The sequence below is a fragment of the Schistocerca gregaria genome, chromosome 7 (genome assembly GCF_023897955.1).
Source record: "Schistocerca gregaria isolate iqSchGreg1 chromosome 7, iqSchGreg1.2, whole genome shotgun sequence".
Taxonomy (NCBI): domain Eukaryota; kingdom Metazoa; phylum Arthropoda; class Insecta; order Orthoptera; family Acrididae; genus Schistocerca; species Schistocerca gregaria.
Window position 1 is genome coordinate 332,974,252 of NC_064926.1, and position 20,321 is coordinate 332,994,572.

Consider the following 20,321-nt stretch of genomic DNA (forward strand, 5'->3'; position numbering starts at 1 on the left):
ACGGCATTTAAGAAAATCCATTATACACCAAAGTGTAAAACACAGCACTTAGATACACATGGTTTAACAAATAGCTATCCACGTTTAACTATTCGAATATACACCGCCTGACAAAAAAGAGAGAAGCACCCAGAAGTTGGAGAAGCAAACGAAATGAAACTTCGCGAGTTGAGGGAAAATGGGGATCTCGATGATCACTGGAGTACTTCAAGAACACGCAGATAGCTCATAGAGAAAAATGTGCGGACTAACACTGTATTGCTGAAAAATGGTACCACGATATCACACGAGAGGCAGCATTTTCGTGACGTGACGTACAGTTGTGCCATCACAGTTAACTCAGCATGCTGGAGTATCTGTGGGTCAGCAACTTCTGTCTAAGTACAATGAAAAACCAGTCGAAAGTTGCAAATTTTACTTTTTTTATTCATTCGATGACTAGTTTCGGGCCGAAACCTATTTTCAAGTTCCGAGGACGTGAGAACCATGTCGAAAACGTGCACCGAACAGTTAACAGAGCATATACGTGGCCTTCATCTGTGATCTGAAGTGATACCTGTTGGCCCGACACTATTACGCTAGTGGTCACTCCGCTGCGCCTCTCAATTTTGCCTCTGGTGGATGCCACACTCACTGGCGGTACTGAGGGTCGTGCAGAACGACGATTCCGTGTTGAACACAGTGCGACACTTATCATCAGCAGTCCATGCTTTCCGCTCACAGCACCACTCGAAGCGCAGCCGTTTGTGTTGTGGCAGCCTAGGCTTGTGATGGTAGTTTCCTAGTTTGGCTGCTGTTGGCCCCAGACCAAATGCTCAGGACGACACAGAGTTCTCTCATGACTGGCACAGATGGGAAGGGATATGATGTAGATGCACAACACATCCTCCTTTGTGGTGGTCGAACTTGGTCGACTGGAACGTTGATTACCGATATGCCTGCCCTCACGTTCCCACGTAGTCTATCATTGGGCGACTGTCACATCTGAATTCCACACAAATCTAGATGCTACACGATTCGACCTGCAGGCCAAATGGAGACCCAAGATTAATGCCTGTGTGACACGAGTACATAGCATCGCCGTGTCCTTCAGAGTGATCGTTCAACATCCGACGCTGTTCATACTGCTTCTATACTCTACCAGGCCTGGTTGTAACAGTAAACATAAACAACGCTTATGCACTCTGGTGTTCTGCGACTCACGGAGAATTGGAGCTCTAATCATTTACATACTCGCTGATGGTGTGTACATGTACGACATCTGACCGTGTCTACTGGGTGCTTGACTTTTTTTTCTGGTAGTGAATGAGGTGTGACTGGAAGGCTTCTGATGGCCCTTGTGCCTGCAGGCCTGTTCCAGGGTCTGACAATCCAGAGCGGAGACGCCATTAGTCCGTGGGGCATCATGGCGGACGCGAGGGAGAAGGCCTTCCGGCTGGGGGAGGTTCTCGGCCTCTCTACCAACGACTCCCGACAGCTACTCGACTTCCTGCTGGCGCAGGACGCGGCCGACCTCGTAAGCCACAACGACGACGTCATCACAGATGCGGTGGGTTCCGTCGGGAGCTGATGGATATGGTTTACATTCATTACTGAGTTACAAACATGCCACGAGACTCGAAGTACCGTTTAGTTACTGTCTAAAATTTCATTACTCGTATGTTTTCTTCCCCGCTCGGAGTTCGTACCCGACTCGGGCCGAATCGGAAGTTATCGTATTCCTCCAATTCGTGATCGTCAGCGGACTCTTCACTCACATGTTTTTCTTCCCAGCACACAGTTCGTGCCTACTCGGTAGTTTTCATATTTCTCAGATTTCCCATTCCCAGTGGAGTGGACCAAGTCGTTAGTGACAGAAGGTGCCGAATGCATTTTGTCAATCCCCACGTTTTATTTCCTGGAAGCAGTTCGTGTCCGGTTCGGCCTCAGTCGACAGCATTCGCTTCGTTACTCCTGTGAATTCAAATTCCGTGAACGAGCAGCAGATAGTGTGAGCCACTTATGTGGGACTGTTGGGTCTCAGACAGCAGTTAGTTCGAGATATCTTCGATTGTAAACTTAGTTTGCGACCCACACTGTGTGTGAGTGTGTGTGTGTGTGTGTGGCGGGGGGTTAGTTATATTGTACAACGACTCATTATACTATTCATGTGAGTTCACATTAACGATAATTTAGTACACAGTCTCGTCGTTCAGTGAAACGATAATGTAGTGGAAAAGAAGCAAACAGTGATTTTTTTTTATCAAAACTAGACATGATTGTCGTAATGGGATTTCCGCGATCGTTCATTAAATAAAAATATGGCATTTCAGTCTTTTTTCGCTATTTTTTTTATTTTCTATGGCCGGTTTCAGGCTAGCTGCCCATCTTCAGATCATATATTGCAGTTACAGAGTAACTTGTCACTACAGAACTATCGGTTCTCTGTCATGACGGACTGAAATGCCATATTTTTATAGCGATTTTTTAACTTTTTTATTTATTTATTTTTAACTTTTTTATTTTTTCCAACGAAGATACATGCAACAAAATAAAGTAAAGCAAATCATACTCAGTTACGTAAGTGTCTCGACGGTACCGGCACCGATACGTACGGTACAAAATTTAATCATTTCTTTTAAAGCATTAATCCCGTCCCATATTGGATTTCCAGAATGCGTTTTCGCAAGCGATTGTGATGCAGAGTACCGGGAAACAATTGGAAAGCGGAATTCTTTACGCGGCGACGTAACTCGTTGTGTGTAGGTGAACATGGATTTTGTTGGAATGTAGATTAATATTTCGTTTGAGAGTTTCTGCTGAAGGAAAAGAGTGGAGCGAGGGATGTCATCGATGTGTTGGACGCTTAGGGGATGGTTTCTGATCTGGTTGTCTATTGATCCCTTGCAGCCACTTTAGTTCGTGCTGGAGAAGTCATTGATGGGTATCGGGCAGGTTTAGTGAGACTGACAGGTATCCAGTCCCTTCCAGTTTGAGACATTCAATAACATGTTTTCTAATGAGGTTGTGAGGTGCAAAAACGACAGAAGGGATCATTTCATAATGGGTATTCTGTGATACGGGAACAGGGCTGCAAGGTATCCTGATGTGGGCAGGATTTTCATGAAATTCAGCTGAAAATCCTATTCCCGATTAAGCCTTGTGGGCATAGATAAAAATCCCGATCATACAAAAGTGGACAATATTTCGTATAATATTGCAATCTCTACTTTAACTTGTTCATTAGGGGTTAAAAGTGAAGGATATTCTTATAAAAATTACTGAAATTGAAAACCCTTCTTTAGTTTTAGTCAGAGAGTGAAGTCGGCAAACCTAACTCAACAGCCATTGTTTTTGAGTAGCGAGTCAGAAGTTGATCATAACAGTGATAAGTCGTTGTCTGCAAGAACAACTAGATAGTGTTGTGCAATTTCCTTCATGAAACATTTATGCAAATATGATTCCATCACACAGCGAAACTAAAGGAGTGTCACTGACGAAAAAAAAAACAAAATCGGAAAACCAAGTTCATAGAGTATGATGTAAAGTTTATTCATAGCTTAGAAAAGCTGAAGATGATCAAAAGACTTACTGTACTGTACTATGCGCACTTTAGGAAACACGCAAACACTGCAACACACAGAATTATGATCATCAGTCAGGCATCAAAACGCAGATAAGTAATTTTTTTTACCTGTCACTTAAGTGTAGAGCAAGGAAAAATAAAGCTGCAGAAGCATCCTTTGTGTTTCACTCAGTTAAACATAGCCATAGTTATGTTTCTGTGGACTGCTGCAGCAATTTATTCCCGTAGTTGTTTCCCGACTCAAAAATATGTGATAAATACTCACGTGGACGCACAAAGGCAACGAAGCTGATTTCGTCAGTTCTCAATCCGTATTCAAAAGTGGGACGATTAAGCGGTAAGAGAACTCTTCATTATTTTGTTATTATAATCTTTCCACTGTTAGTACGTTATTTTTCTCTTGAAGAAAATGTATGCACTAACCTTCCTTTATATCCGTGCTCAGAAAACGTCTCATTCAATTGCGGCAGGAATCAAAAGTGAGCTAACCAAAGCATCATTACGAAAGAAGAATATCAGCAGCTTTCCCTGCTGACAACGAATAGGCTAAATTTGGAAAGAATAAAATATACACATCGAGTTGCGCAAGGAATATCGAAACTTGACTGAAACGGCATGTAACTATCATCTCTTGAATAACGCCGCAAAGCAAGTAACAAATGCGCTTTGAATTGATACAGAAGCCGTTGTTAAGATGTATAATGAATCTCATCGGTCTACTAAAAGTCAGTGAACTAAAGGAATTTAATGCTTGTATGGACATTCAACGGTAAGAGATTTTAAAACAGATACCAGCACGCTGCATGTCTCTTGCTCTGATCGTAGAACGAAGAGTGAAAAACTTTGAACCAAACAAATCGTGCTTCCTCTCGCAGGAGTATGTATCAAAGATACTCAGAGACATTTTCGAAGATGACTTGTATATGGGCTTTATAATGAAATTGGTTGTTATTTTTCATCGTTAAATGCGAAACTTTATCAGCTGAAGCGCTTATACCAAACTTTTTTGATCTTATGAACACATCAGAACCTCTCTGAAACAAAGAGGTCAGTTTTGTGGCTCCGTAGCATTACCGATCGTCTTGAAGTGAGTAAATGTTGATTGATCATGCCAAAACATTTAAAGGAGAAGCGTCAGGTTACTTACTGCGTGGTATAGACTTTCGTGACAAAATATTTGATTTTGAAAAGAGCGTGTACAACGTTTTTAAATCATTTTAATTTACAGGGAAACAGAGCTCTGTTGTAGAATTCATAGAAGTGGCTCCTCTATATGAAATTCTTGTAAACGACGATTTGGTGTTCGAAGAATTTGTGCAATTAAACACCTTTCTCAAGGTAGAGGAGAACATTTTTAAGCTGAAATCTGATGATAAACGGATGAAATCTATACGTCACTATGAAAACTATGGAAAATTGTTCGAAGTTGTCTCTTTCATGTTTTCTATATCCCATTCCAATACTACTCCATAAAAAATGTTCAACCTCATGAGGAGCACTTGGCAAGCTAAGCGAAACCATTGTTCAATGGCTACGTTAGAAACTGAATTAATGGTAAAGATGAGTTACTCACTCAGGTGCCTACAGTTTTGTACTTTTCTCGACGGGGAAGAAAGAGAAGATCCTACAGAGGAGTTTGAAAAGCGAGCATAAATATCGATAAAATAAAATACAGTGTCTTCTTACATTGCATTTTGAATTTTGGGCCTATGTGTGTTTTGTTTAGGTTTCGTAAATAAATATCGATTTTTTCAGAAGAATCCTGGTAACCTAGGATGGGGACAATGTCTCTTTGGAAATTGTCGTTAAATGTCAACCTTGGAGTTGGAAGACTTTTGCGAAGTGACGCTTCTGCAGAGCATGCTGTAGTCTACCACATGTGTTGCTGGGAATTAGTTTTAATACATGTTTAAATGTTGGAAAAACGGCGACCAGTCAATTATTTATGTTAATTCATGTTGCCTTTACCTGCTTAACGCTAATTTGCCTATCTTCAGGCGAGGTCTATGTTAGTAGGCTGGAATCTGTCAGTTTTGGTTGCGAGTTGGTGAGGTCAATGAATATGAAAACAAAAACTTGGTTGTCGTGACAGACTTTTATATATATATATATATATATATATATATATATATATATATATATATATATATATATATGGAACGGCACTGCCGCAGTGGATACACCGGTTCCCGTCAGATCAATGAAGTTAAGCGCTGTCGGGCGTGGCCGGCGCTTGGATGGGTGACCATCCGGGCCGCCATGCGCTGTTGCCATTTTTCGGAGTGCACTCAGTCTCGTGATGCCTGTTGAGGAGCTATTCGACCGAATAGTAGCGGCTCCGGTCAAAGAAAAACCATCATAACGACCGGGAGAGCGGTGTGCTGAACACATGCTCCTCCTGTCCACATCCTCAGTGAGGATGACACGGCGGTCGGATGGTCCCGGTGAGCCACATGTGGCCTGATGACGGAGTGATATATATATATATATATATATATATATATATATATATATATATATATGTGTGTGTGTGTGTGTGTGTGTGTGTAGCTCCGTAGAACTATCAACATAGTTCAGCTTCGCACAACTTTCGCATTCGGGAGAATGCCGATATCTCTCCAAGCAAATTCCGGGATGGTTCCTTCAAAACGGCAAATCGGATTTCGTTTCCCATTCTTGAACTATTCAGATCTTGTACTCTACTTCTAATGTCCAAGAAGTGGACGGTACGTTAAACAACAATCTTCCTTCCTCATGAAAAACTCTCACAAACTCCTCAACCATAGCTAGAATTCAGGGAATCGGCTATGCCTAGGCTGGTAACACTCATGCAGGTGAAAAATGAATGCCTACACAGATGACAGAGTCGTTAAGATTTCAGGAAAAGAGTATGGAACAAGGTGCTCTGTAGAAATAATGTACTCTGTTTGTGTCCGAATAGAATTGTTTGTACCTCAACGGTTCCTGTATCTTCTCTTGCAGGAAAAAGTACGCATGCAGCATTTAGCATGGCTGCCAGCGATAGAACCAGATGTAGAGGGCGCCTTCCTCACAGACTCACCCATCAATATCCTGAGGAGTGGTCGCTTCAATAAGGTTCCGATCATCGAAGGCTACACGTCAGGAGACGGCGTCATCTTTGTTGACCGTGAGTGTTTCTTTCACTTTCTAGCACTTATCGCAATTTCCAGTTAGTCGCCTGTAGTCATCTTGTGAAACTCCTGTATTCATCTTGTGAAATCATTACGTACAATGTCTGATAAAACTTGCAACACCATGAAAGAACTGCCAGGAAAGAAGGGAAATTACTTGTCACGGTAAAAAGTAAGCGACTGATTTACTGCATTGTACTGGGAAAGCTGTAATCTAAGCTCTTTCAGGTGAACGGATCACATCATGCTTGTGTGCGTTTGGGGACGACGGCCGTTTAAATTATTGCTGTACGATCATCCGTCTTCCGCATAAACTGAAGCTGGCGCCGGCCGCTTTAGCCTGGAGGTGGCCAAGGGTTCTAGGCGCTTCAGTCTGGAACCACGCGGCTGCTAGGGTCGCATGTTCGAATCCTGCTTTGGGCATGGATGTGTGTGATGTCCTTAGGTTAGTTAGGTTTAAGTAGTTCTAAGTCTAGGGGATTGATGACCTCAGATGTTACGTCCCACAGTGGTTAGTGCCTTTTGAATTTTTGAAGGTGGCGAACGTTGTTCCTTTGAAAAGGGACAGCTGATTTCCTTCTCTATCCTTCTCCAATCAAAACTTGTGCTCCGTCTGTATCGATCTCGTCGGCGACGAGTCCATAAACCGAAATCTTCCTTCTTGTGTGTGTGCGTATGTATATATGTATTGTATGTGTGTGTGTGTGTGTGTGTGTGTCTGTGTGTGTGTGTGTGTGTGCGTGTAAACGTGCGAGCGGCTTGAGGTACCCATCGAGTCTGTAGTCAAGAGCTCAAGATCCAGTCATTATTTTGGTCAGTCGTACTGTATATGATCGCAAATGAGAGTCTTTCAGTGGAGGATAGAAGAGTTGAGAGCTGCTTGAAAATACAATTTGTCTCGAGAACGGCGTGCATCAGCACTTTCAAGACATATTTCCACCTTAATACATAGTGTAATGGATATACCAGGTGCATCGGTATGAATTGAGCGTTGAGAGACAAAGGTGTCGATAGGGAACATTTGTTGTGAACGAGTCTTAATTTTTTTTGTTTGGTTGGTATGACATTTGTCAAAGATATTTAGAATACACCAAGCCATAGGACAAGTAACATCGTATGTTTTCATCGTGTTAACGATGTCGAATTTTGTACCAGAAAGTGATGATTTGCGGAAAGCATTAGTTTTTTGTTTTCATTTGAAAAAATGTGCTGCAGAGACGAATCGAATGCTTGTCGAGGCATATGGAGATCAATCAGAAGATCTATCAGAAGCAACATACAAAAGATGGTTTCAACGGTTCAGAAATAATGATTTCGGTGTAAGAAATGAAGAACGTGGAAGACCACCAAAAAAGTTCGAGGACGCCGAATTGCAAGAAATATTGGATGAAGATGATACTTTGAGTCAGAAGAAAATGGCAGCAATGCTAAATGGTGCACAGAAAACAATTTCTGACCGTCTGAAAGCTATGGGAAAGATACAAAAGTGTGGAAAATGGGTGCCACACGAATTGAATGAAAGACTGATGGAAAACAGAAAAACCATTTGTCAAATTTTGCTTCAAAGACATGAAAGAAAATCAATTTTGCATCGAATTGTTACTGGCGATGAAAAATGGATTTATTTTAAGAATCGTAAACGGGAAAAATCGTGGGTAAATCCGGGACAACCATCAACATCGACTGCAAAACCTGATCGATTCGGCAAGAAGACAATGTGTTTGGTGGGATCAGAAAGGTGTGGTGTATCATGAACTTCTAAAACCCGGTGAAACAGTGAATACTAATCGCTACAGACAACAAATGATCAATATGAATTATGTATTGATGGAAAAAAGACCAGAATGGGCCAGAAGACATGGCAAAGTAATTTTTTTTACACGACAATGCACCTGCACACAAAGCAAAACTGGTTCAGGATACAACCAAAACACTTGGCTGGGAGCTGCTACCCCACCCGTATTCACCAGACTTGGCCCCTTCCGACAACCATTTGTTTTCACCAATGGGACACGCATTGGCTGAGGAACACTTCGATTCCTGCGAAGAAGTCGAAAATTGAGTGTCTGATTGGTTTGCTTCAAAAGACGAACATTTCTATTGGCGTGGCGTCCACAAATTGCCAGAAAGTTGGTCAAAATGTATAGAAAGCAATGGTCAGTACTTTGAGTAAAATGTTTTTACTTCTCAATTCAAAATTAGTGTTTCATTTTCACAAAAAAACGCTTATTTCATAGCGGTACACCTGGTAAGTGCAGATACTTTTAATGACGACTGAGGAAAGTGTACTCAGCAACATTACATCTATATTTGCAGACTAATAATTATTGCCTTTAGTAATGCTATATTTTTAGGTTGGTTAATACCTCCCAGTACAAGTGACCAGGGCAAGCCATTAATGCTTATTTTCCCCTGGGCAGTAGGTCAAGTGGTAAAGTGTGGAGGCATGGACACGAAACGATTAATCTACACTAACAGGCGTAATCCACTTACTAGTGGAGCTGTGACTGTGCAGAGAACATCAGGTTGTAAAGTTTGTGACGTTTTTGTGGGATACTGTTCGATGCAGAGAAAAAAAACCAAACCCATGATGTGTGTACATACTAAGATACCACACATAAAAATATATGTACTTATGCCCGTTAGATCCTGTATATGCACACAATTCTGAAAGTTTGAGAGTGGCACCTTCTGGCTAGAGTGGGCTCTCTCTCAGCTGGACATTCTCCATTAGCCTTCGAGCAAAATTTTGCAAACGTGTGGATAAAATTCTTCTTGGGATACATGCAAATGGCACATTGAGAGATTTAAAACTTACCCACCGTACATATTGTTCCACAAGATTTCGGGAGAACTGCCGGATGTTTGTTTTTTCCTACACAATATTTCGGCGCAGAGCCTTCTGGCGAAAACGCACTGAGCCTTGGTATTTAAGGGCCCATCTCCACATGCGTGGTGGATACATTTGGTGTTGCGCATGCGCTACTTGAGCGCGTTCGATTCTGCTCCGCCGCGCGCCCTCCGTAGTGAAAACTCGTCTCATCGATATCAATTCGGTTGCCTTCCCTCCGTTCCATCACAGAACTACGCCGGCTATACAGAACACAAAGGTTTTGGACGATTGGATTCCATGCCAAAGTCAATTGAAAACCGCCGTCTCGATTAATAAGAGACTGACTGCCAGACAGTCGCATTTCCACGGATTCATTAATAACAGAACTCCAAAAGTTAGACGTATGGGTCACAATTTTTGTCTCACTGTAATTCATGACATGACCACTGGAAATAGTGTTCGGCGATGGCATACTTACAAGGCTGAAGAAGGCGAGTATGCCGATGATGTTCTACAATGCGATCCTGCACAGTATCCATCGTTTGCCCTACATATGACTTGCCGCATTCACACAGAATCCTGTAAACACCTGCCTTGCGCAGCCTTAGGTCGTCTTTGACAGATCCCTACATCGACGAAATTTTTGCAGGAGGGAGAAAGACTGCTTTCACTTTATACTTTCTCAGTATTCTGCCCATTTGCGCTGAAATATTACCAACATATGGCAAATAGGCACCCGTTTTAAAGGCCTTTTCCTCTTCTTTTTTCCGTCGTTTACAGGTGTGCATCGCTCTCTTCAATTGCTGAGACGGATACCCATTCTTCAGAAATACAGTCTGCAGGTGCTCCAGTTCCGTTTGCAAACTATCGGTGTCAGAGATGACGTGGGCTCGGTGTATCAGTGGCTTCAAAACACCCATCGTTGGTGCCGGAATTCTGTTATTAATGAATCCGCGGATATACGACTGTCTGACAGTGAGTCTCTTATTAATCGAGACGTCGGTTTTCAATGGACTTTGGCATGGAATCCAACCGTCCAAAACCTTTGTGTTCTGTCTAGCCTGCGTAGTTCTGTGATGGAACGGAGGGAAGGCAATCGAACTGATATCGATGAGACGAGTTTTCACTACGGAGGGCGCGCGGCGAAGCAGAATCGAACGCGCTCAAGTAGCGCATGCGCAACACCAAATGAATTCACCACGCATGTGCAGGTGGGCCCTTAAATACCAAGTCTCACTGCGTTTTCGCCAGAGGGCTCTGCGCCGAAATATTGTGTAGGAAAAAACAAACATCCGGCAGTCCTCCCGAAATGTTGTGGAAAAAAAGGCTCATCGGTCCTCGTGGGGACCAGATTCGATAGCTGTGCATTTATGCGACGAAACTAGTCTTTATTACTGTGTACTGGCAACCAGGTCATGTAAATGTGTAAGAAGCAATTGCTGATGTGTGAGGCTTATGATACCCTTGTCTGAAGTATTATATACAGCAGAGGCGGGTACTGAATTTTCTGTTCAGGTAAGCAGCTACAGAAGAATAAAATAATTTTTTAAATATGAAATTCTCATTTTGATGAATTTGTTGATTGCTAGAACTCAGACCTCGGATACCGCGCCGGCCGCTGGGGCCGAGCGGTTGTAGGTGCTTCAGTCTGGTACCGCGCTGCTGCTACGGTCGCAGGATCGAATCCTGCCTCTGGCATGGATGTGTGTGATATCCTTAGGTTAGTTAGGATTAAGTGGTTCTAAGTGTAGGGGAATGACGAGGTCAGATATTAGTTCTTAGTGCCATTTCAACCATTTGAACCATCAGTTGCCGCAGGATACGGTTTTAAGTTGAAAATAATGTTAACTTTATGGACTACATACACAGTTTTTTTTATCGTTCTTTTGGATGGAAAGCTTTCCCCACTGTGGCATTGGCTACAAGAATAATCAAAAGGGTTTAATAATTTTACAGTATGTAGTTTAGAGTCCATTTAGCAATACAATTTAATAAATCACGAATAGTTTTTTGATACATTTTTGCTAACAATTACACAACCAGCAGCTTGTTTTAAACAGGAGAAAGGAGCCATAGAAATGAGGTAGCGATTGTGTGTAAGTTCTGGGTAATACGGTTTATATGGATAAGTATCATGTACGTTTAAAAATTCCAAAGATAACAGAGTCCAAGCTATTGAATCTTTCTTATGAAAGTCACAACCAATCCTGTGCGCCGCGCGGGGTAGCCGCGTGGTCTCGGGCGTATTGTCACGGTTCGTGCGGCACCCCCTGTCAGAGGTTCGAGTCCTCCCTCGGGCATGGGTGTGTGTGTCGTCCTTAGTGTAAGTTAGTTTAAGTTAGGTTAAGTAGTGTGTAAGCTTACGGACCCATGACCTAAGCAGTTTGGTCCCATAAGGCCTTACCACAAACAAAACAATCCTGTGCCCAAAATTTTGCATGGCTTTTTACATAATTTGTTTCAAAATTGACCGCAGCATCATGCCTAGGAAGTTTACTTACTGGTTCATCCATTTGTTGATCATGAATGACGCTTTCCCATATTCTTCCAAAACAGTCATATTTGGTTCTTAACTCTTCTTGGAATTCTTTAATTTCTGTTTTTCATCAGTCAATGTCACAAGCTCTTGCTTGCAACATATCGAACAAGGTGTCAATGACAGGAGAAATACCTGCAGGAACATTAGGACGAAACTGATTTGCATTCAGAATTGGAGGCTTCTTCGTCCCACGTACTCAACTTCTTGTTGAAAAGTGAAACTAGTTGACCCCAATACGAGGTTTTCACCAAATATACGCGACTCTACCGCTTTACAGCTTTGGGTAGTCATTTTTCTTATTTTCTTGTCTACAATCCCAGTTCTTTTGGTTGAATCTGAAAAAAAAGTAGCGAGATCATTCAAAGTCAGTGAAATAAATTCTGCAGTTTTTGATGGTTCACTCGACTTACGATAGCACTGAATTCAGCGCACAAGTGAAACGACGGTCAAAGACTGCAGTAAAAAACGAATTGGTCTCTCCTGGTCTTAGTTCATTCAAATGAGCGGTCATAGCTGCAGCTTCACCGTACCTTTGAGCATGTTCTAGTGTTTTAAAAATCTTCCCTCGAGGAATTGACATCTGTGGCATAGAAAAATTCATACCAGACCTTCGTGAAATAACGTGCATCAGTTACTTCTCCCAGAATAACTAATTGATTTAATCCCTTTAGCCCTTAAGAGGGCATAGGGCATCCAAAAGAACTCGCCATCCATCTCTACGTCTTTGAATGTTTCACTCAGTTCCGTCTATGTCTTGTCCGCTATCCTCGCTTCCTTTCCACTGTCCTCTTCCATGTATCTCTAGACCCGCTTCTCTTTATTATTCCTTTGGGACTCCACTTGAATGGCTGTCTCAATATCTGCCCCATCCATCTCCACTTTCTCTCACGTATCTTTTCTTCTGTAGGAGTCTGGTTTGTTTTTCTCCAGAGATCCTCATTACTAATGATTTACTGGCTATCAGATATTCATAAAATGACGACACAATTCTTTAAAAGCTCTGTAACTGTGATATTATCTTTTTATCTGCTTTCCAATTTCCATTCGCGGACGGAAGGACAGCTTTCACATTTGTATTAAAAATACGAATTTTGGTTTTGCTCGTGGTGTTCTACTTCTCCGTATTGAATACAGTTATGTGAAGGAAGCACTTGCCTCCTTTACGTGGTACTTCGCATTTTCTCCGGTCGCAGCATCTTCTTTCACCACACTGGCCAGATACAGGAATGATCTGACAGTCTCCGTTTGTTGCTCCCTATAATTAGCGGCACTTCCATGTTTCCAGTATTTATTCTCATTTCCTTTGTTTTACCTACGTTTATCTTGAGGCCAGCAATCTCTGCTTCTTTTTTTCAGTGAGCGGTGACTTTAATTTAGCTTTCATATCTATCAGCCTTTGAGCTAATGAAACTATGTCGTCTGCGAACAAAAAATCGTCCAGACGTTCATGGATCCCCATTGGAGTCATCGTCTCCTGCACTTTATGACTGTTCTCAAAACGTAGTCAAGGGCAAGTAGGAAGAGCGCCGTTGACAAAATACAGCCCTGCCGTACTTCTCATCCAAGCCTAGTTCACACGACGACACCAGGTTGCAGACAGTTGCGCTACCGGCCACTGTGCATGCGCGCCACGCGTTTGCGGAACTCGTTGGTGAAATTAAACACTTCCGGCGTGTTCCAACTTTGGCGACACTAGTCGCGTGAGTTTTGAGGTTATGTGTGTTCGTACTGTGTAGACAAACTGTATTATTAAGTGGGGAACGGAGAATAATGTTCTCTTTTTGGATATCTATGCTTTGCGTACATGTTTATGAGATTTCAGTGATGCTGACTACAAAAATAATAAACATATTGCTGCCGCTGAGACCGTCATGTGCAATCATAACATAGATGGTTTGACAATATCTGAGCTGAGTTAGGAGCACATATACAAGTGAATTAAGAAAGCTACAAGCAAGTGTAATTCTAGCTGTGGCAATGGTCTCTTCTACAAGACTAAAATCCCATCGTTCGAGTTGGCCAACTCTTTGTCAAGGAATATTTTTGACAGAAGGGAACACTATACAAATTCAAGAAGCTGCATTCTTTACTCAATGTTCATCTATTTAAAACGTCGCTGCAGTGCTCCCCATTCATATGTGTTAGAATTTTGAAATACTGCCACTGTAAAGATCTCTCGTCAAGAGAGTAGTTGGCAAACCATTCTCTTCTTAATGCGGCCTGCTTCGAGTAATTATTGTGGCTAATGCTAATAATTATTACTGTTAATCTTAATAATTATTGCTTTTAGTGAAATAGCGTCCTCACCAACTAAAACCGTATCTTATAGCATGCCGAGCGTTCTCGATTGTAATGCACGCAATATGGTTTCAGTTCTGGCGACAGTGCTTCATGCGTTACAGTACCTTTATTCCTTATCGCACAATTAACTCTATTTAGAAGACACGTGAACAGGGCTGGTGACATTCTAAGATAATTAAAATAACTTCTTGGATCTTCCGTTATAAATTATTTCAGCAAGGATGCTGAGCAACCGAGCTGACATCTTTTCTTCATCCAGTCACGAATCGAAACACGTTTCTTTTTTTTTCTTATGCACCGATTCCGCGCAATAAACTCGAGCTCCATCACACCTCGTGCAACGTGCAGCTGCCTAGACTTTCATTTCAGACACGAATCACGGACTCACAAAACGACGAAACTGAAGTGTATTCTGGTGTCGCCGTGTCTACAGTCATATATGAAACCACTTGTGTGCAACTCATTCCACGCAACGAGTGGCGCAACCCAATGTCGTCGTGTAAACTAAGCTTAACTCAGACAAAATTCGATTCACTTATCTCATTTTTGTTTTATTCATGAGGAAGTCAAGTCATTCTGTATTACATTTTATGCTCCTATAAACGTAGAAGAATGCTCTAAATGCAATTTCAGCTTTTCGTTATATTCACTGAAGAAAGGTAAAAGTTCAACAAAATTGCATTTATTCAGCTTTTGCATCTTAAGACGTACAGACAGTAAGTTGTTGCTGTACTAAAGATGAGTGTTGAAACATCATATACAACATTCATTTCTAGTTAGGTTGCATGATTCAGTTGTAGGTACACACAGTTGTATTATGTTCTTCTACTCCTGGAAACTGCAGGCGGTAAAATTCTGTTGCCGAGTCGCACATTTACGCTGACGCTCCTCTGCTTTGCTTACCATTATTTCGGCGACCAGCGGTACGATACGCAGCGAGCTTTGTCTCTAACCTGCCCGAATATATATATTGTGAGGCTACAGTGAAGATCTCTAGCTCTTTAAATAAGTGTCTGCAGGATCATCTTGGATGAGCTCCAGCAATTATTCTGATTACACGCTTTTGTGCAATGAACACTCTTTTACTTTATTATGAGTTATCCCAGAATATGGTGCTATACGAAATCAGAGAATGAAAATAGGTGTGGTAAGCTAATTTACTGAGATGTATATGGCCAAAATTTGCAATGACCCTAATAGCATAAGTAGCTGAACTCAAACGTTTCACCAGATCTTCCGTATTTTTTTCCAGTTCAAACCCCCATCAATGCATACACCTAGAAATATTCTACCTTAACTACCGATTTCTGATCAAAGTCTGTATTTATTAATGGTGTAATTCCATTTGCTGTGTGGAACTGTATGTACTGTGTTTTGTCAAAGTTTAATGAGAGCCTATTTGCAGAGAACCACTTAGTGATTTTCTGAAAAACATCGTTTACAATTTCACCAGTTAGTTCTTGCCTGTTGGGTGTGATAGCTATACTTGTATCATCGGCAAAAAGTACCAGCTTTGCATCATCGTGAATATAGAATGGCAAGTCATTAATATATATATTAAGAACAGCAGTGGACCCAAGACCGAACCTTGCGGCATTGTTCCCCAGTTTGAGAGATTGCTAGTTGTTTGCATATTATGTGAACTACTTATTTCAACTTACTGCACTTTTCCAGTTAGGTATGATTTAAATCACAACACTAACTTGCTTTCAGAAAAAATGTTACATTACTTACCGTACGTTCCTCCTACATTGTAAGCATATGCGGTCGAGACAGTGACGTGAAGCTTTCGAGACGAATTCGACCGACAGCAAAATTTTGTCGTTTCACTTTGACGGGCTGCTACGGGGAAATTTGTCTTCTTGCCTTGACAAAAGCTGGGTTCCCTGAATCCTGCAAGTTGAAGGTTCAAATTTCTTGTCATGACTTCCAACAAATTTTGTCAGCAATTTTGAGGAAAAAGTCGAAACGATGGCTAGAGAGCTGTGGTACTATGTTGTAGATTATTCAATATGAAGGCGTTACAGAATGACGGAACGGAGTTATGGTGTTCCGACGCTTCCATGACATCACCTTGAATGATAGTTACTGATTTCCGGGCTGCATGGCCACGTTCGAAGAAACTTTTCAGTTTCCAATATACGTCAGGAACCTAAAAGTTTCTTCCATCACTTCCATACAGCCTGGAGGACTCATCAGAAACTGTGACATCCAGTCGTGAAACTCTTCTTCGTATGACTGGGAAGATGTTGCTCGATTTGCTGGTGTATCATCGCGGTCTGTCCAACAAGACTACACGTTGCTACGAGGAATGCTTTACCCTTAACATCCATGAAGCACAGCGTATTACCGATGTTCATAAAAAATATCCTAACCGACAGGGGCCCGAGAGGTTGTCATGCCTTGTCAGTGACAATCCATTTCATTCCCGACAGGAACTGGTGACGTCCGCGAATACAGGTCCATTTTGACATGTGGAGTCGAGCACCTAGCAAATGGCCGTTTCTGACAGCGGCACATAAAGCTACACTGCTTTAATGGCCCAAACAACAGAAACTAGATAGTGTAGTGTTGTCCTACCAGTGGAGTGGTAACATGTGAGCATGCAAGCTCTCCCAGTAAGGTGGCATAATGCCATCGCATTGAATGTAGATACGAAAAAAAGGATTTTGTAGGCAAAAGATTGGGGAATGATATAGTGTATTGGAATTTCGAATAAAAGTGACCCACTTATTGAAATCCCCTCGTATATTGATGTGTGTCGATCACTTGGTGTTTCAGCGTTGATATGTCGTGGTGATTTTCAGTGGTTTTAAAGTTGTAATTTTGTTTTGTGATTAATTCACCTAAAATAAATTTTTGAATGTGTTACTATGCTGCGATACGTACGTATTATTGCGATCAAGATATTTCATAAAGACAGTACTCACAATACGTCATACTTTAATAAGAGTGTTCTGTCAACGTTATTTAGCAGAATGAATCAGGCATCCTTAATTCAGTAATCACAGGGAATATTTGTGTCTGCATGCACGATATAAAAGTTCCCACAGATACCATCACGATAGAACTCGTTATACAGCTACGTCTGTAAAAGAAAATGAATGCTGTGCCCATGGTTTAAATTTGTAATGAACCTTCTAAACTACTTTTTGGCTATGGGATACAATTAATATTTACAACAGTTTAGCAAACTTCAGTCGTGAATATTGGTGTGTCCTCTGTAAATAATTCTTAATAGCTTGAGAACACAAAAGTGGTGAATTAGTGTTGTGTCGTTTAATAATTCACAAAACATGTAAAATTCTCTCTTCTTTGCATTTTTCTCGATGTTTCTCATTTGTTCAGTATGCCTAGAAGTATGCTTCGTGTTTGAAGAGGAGAGATGCAGGATCGTGACATTGGTTATTTGTCAAACTTGCAGAAGATTTGTTACTAAATTTTTAGTCATGATTATTTCCGTTTAATACTTAGATTTGAAGAGAACATCATAATTACAAAAACTTTGCTATAAAAATTGTCTGTTTTAACAATACATCCGTTCGCAGCACGCGCAGCCGGCCGCGGTGGTCTAGCGGTTCTAGGCGCTCAGTCCGGAACCGCGCGACTGCTACGCCAGCAGGTTCGAATCCAGCCTCGGGCATGGATGTGTGTGATGTCCTTAGGTTAGTTAGGTTTAAGTAGTTCTAAGTTCTAGGGGACTGATGACCACAGATGTTAAGTCCCATAGTGCTCAGAGCCAGCACGCTCTTTTTAATAGCGACTACGGAAAACTATGCTGGCAAAAAAGAAAGGTCCACGGCGCCATAGACTTAGGCTGAACGCTGTTTTAAAGCCAGAGTGGACGGAGCCTGCCCTCATGTTAAATACACTCCTGGAAATTGAAATAAGAACACCGTGAATTCATTGCCCCAGGAAGGGGAAACTTTATTGACACATTCCTGGGGTCAAATACATCACATGATCACACTGACAGAACCACAGGCACATAGACACAGGCAACAGAGCATGCACAATGTCGGCACTAGTAAAGTGTATATCCACCTTTCGCAGCAATGCAGGCTGCTATTCTCCCAAGGAGACGATCGTAGAGATGCTGCATGTAGTCCTGTGGAACGGCTTGCCATGCCATTTCCACCTGGCGCCTCAGTTGGACCAGCGTTCGTGCTGGACGTGCAGACCGCGTGAGACGACGCTTCATCCAGTCCCAAACATGCTCAATGGGGGACAGATCCGGAAATGTTGCTGGCCAGTTGACTTACACCTTCTAGAGCACGTTGGGTGGCACGGGATACATGCGGACGTGCATTGTCCTGTTGGAACAGCAAGTTCCCTTGCCGGTCTAGGAATGGTAGAACGATGGGTTCGATGACGGTTTGGATGTACCGTGCACTATTCAGTGTCCCCTCGACGATCACCAGAGGTGTACGGCCAGTGTAGGAGATCGCTCCCCACACCATGATGCCGGGTGTTGGCCCTGTGTGCCTTGGTCGTATGCAGTCCTGATTGTGGCGCTCACCTGCACGGCGCCAAATACGCATACGACCATCATTGGCACCAAGGCAGAAGCGACTCCCATCGCTGAAGACGACACGTCTCCATTCGTCCCTCCATTCACGCCTGTCGCGACACCACTGGAGGCGGGCTGCACGATGTTGGGGCGTGAGCGGAAGACGGCCTAACGGTGTGCGGGACCGTAGCCCAGCTTCATGGAGACTGTTGCGAATGGTCCTCGCCGATACCCCAGGAGCAACAGTGTCCCTAATTTGCTGGGAAGTGGCGGTGCGGTCCCCTACGGCACTGCGTAGGATCCTACGGTCTTGGCGTGCATCCGTGCGTCGCTGCGGTCCGGTCCCAGGTCGACGGGCACGTGCACCTTCCGCCGACCACTGGCGACAACATCGATGTACTGTGGAGACCTCACGCCCCACGTGGTGAGCAATTAGGCGGTACGTCCACCCGGCCTCCCGTATGCCCACTATACGCCCTCGCTCAAAGTCCGTCAACTGCACATACGGTTCACGTCCACGCTGTCGCGGCATGCTGCCAGTGTTAAAGACTGCGATGGAGCTCCGTATGCCACGGCAAACTGGCTGACACTGACGGCGGCGGTGCACAAATGCTGCACAGCTGGCGCCATTCGACGGCCAACACCGCGGTTCCTGGTGTGTCGGCTGTGCCGTGCGTGTGATCATTGCTTGTACAGCCCTCTCGCAGTGCCCGGAGCAAGTATGGTGGGTCTGACACACCGGTGTTAATGTGTTCTTTTTTCCATTTCCAGGAGTGTAGTACAAAACATTAACAGAGTACTTTTTACGATTGGTTCATGTTCATTATTTGTATCACGTGCACGCAACAAATGTTTTAAGTACTAAAAATTACATTGCTTACATGAATGATATAGTGTTAGGAAGGCAATTTCGAACTTTTTTTCTGTTTTTAAATGAGTGTTTGACCTAGCAATAGGACACATTTGGCATCATTAATGCAACTTGTTTTTTGTTGATATATTTCGAATAACCAAGAAAAGAAGGAAGTGATGCGAAAAGCATGCTTTCGTAATCTATTTAATTCCGGTTTTACTTTATTTGTATCGGTAGAAAATGAAGCTGAAACTCCGAAACCAAAGTTTGTTTGCTTACTGGTTTTGCTTCTTTTTCGTTAGATTTTCAACTTTCAACTCGCATACACAATACTTTGTAAGTTCACGCGTGCAAGAAAGCTTACCTACGTTTTCTTTGCTAGCCCACAAAACGCGTGCAATAAATGAAGACGCAAGGCATGCTATTGTATCTTGCGCATGTCAAAAAAGTGAACAATTACTGAAATGTCAAAGAAACGGAACTGCATAGAGGTGTACCTTCACGCAGAATAGAATTATTGTCTTATAAGATAGTCAGTATATTAGTTTCATTGTAGCATGCACATCTT

The 20,321-nt window shown here is 42.5% G+C and overlaps 1 protein-coding gene across 1 annotated transcript in view; it reads left to right on the plus strand.

Moving 5' to 3' along the window:
* LOC126281638 (acetylcholinesterase-like) overlaps positions 1 to 20,321 on the plus strand; it is a 79,932-nt gene that overhangs the window by 35,140 nt on the left and 24,471 nt on the right. Inside the window, exons 5-6 of the mRNA XM_049980770.1 lie at positions 1,350 to 1,549; positions 6,548 to 6,713. Coding sequence (XP_049836727.1) covers positions 1,350 to 1,549; positions 6,548 to 6,713 — 366 coding nt within the window. The remainder of the gene's footprint in view (positions 1 to 1,349; positions 1,550 to 6,547; positions 6,714 to 20,321) is intronic.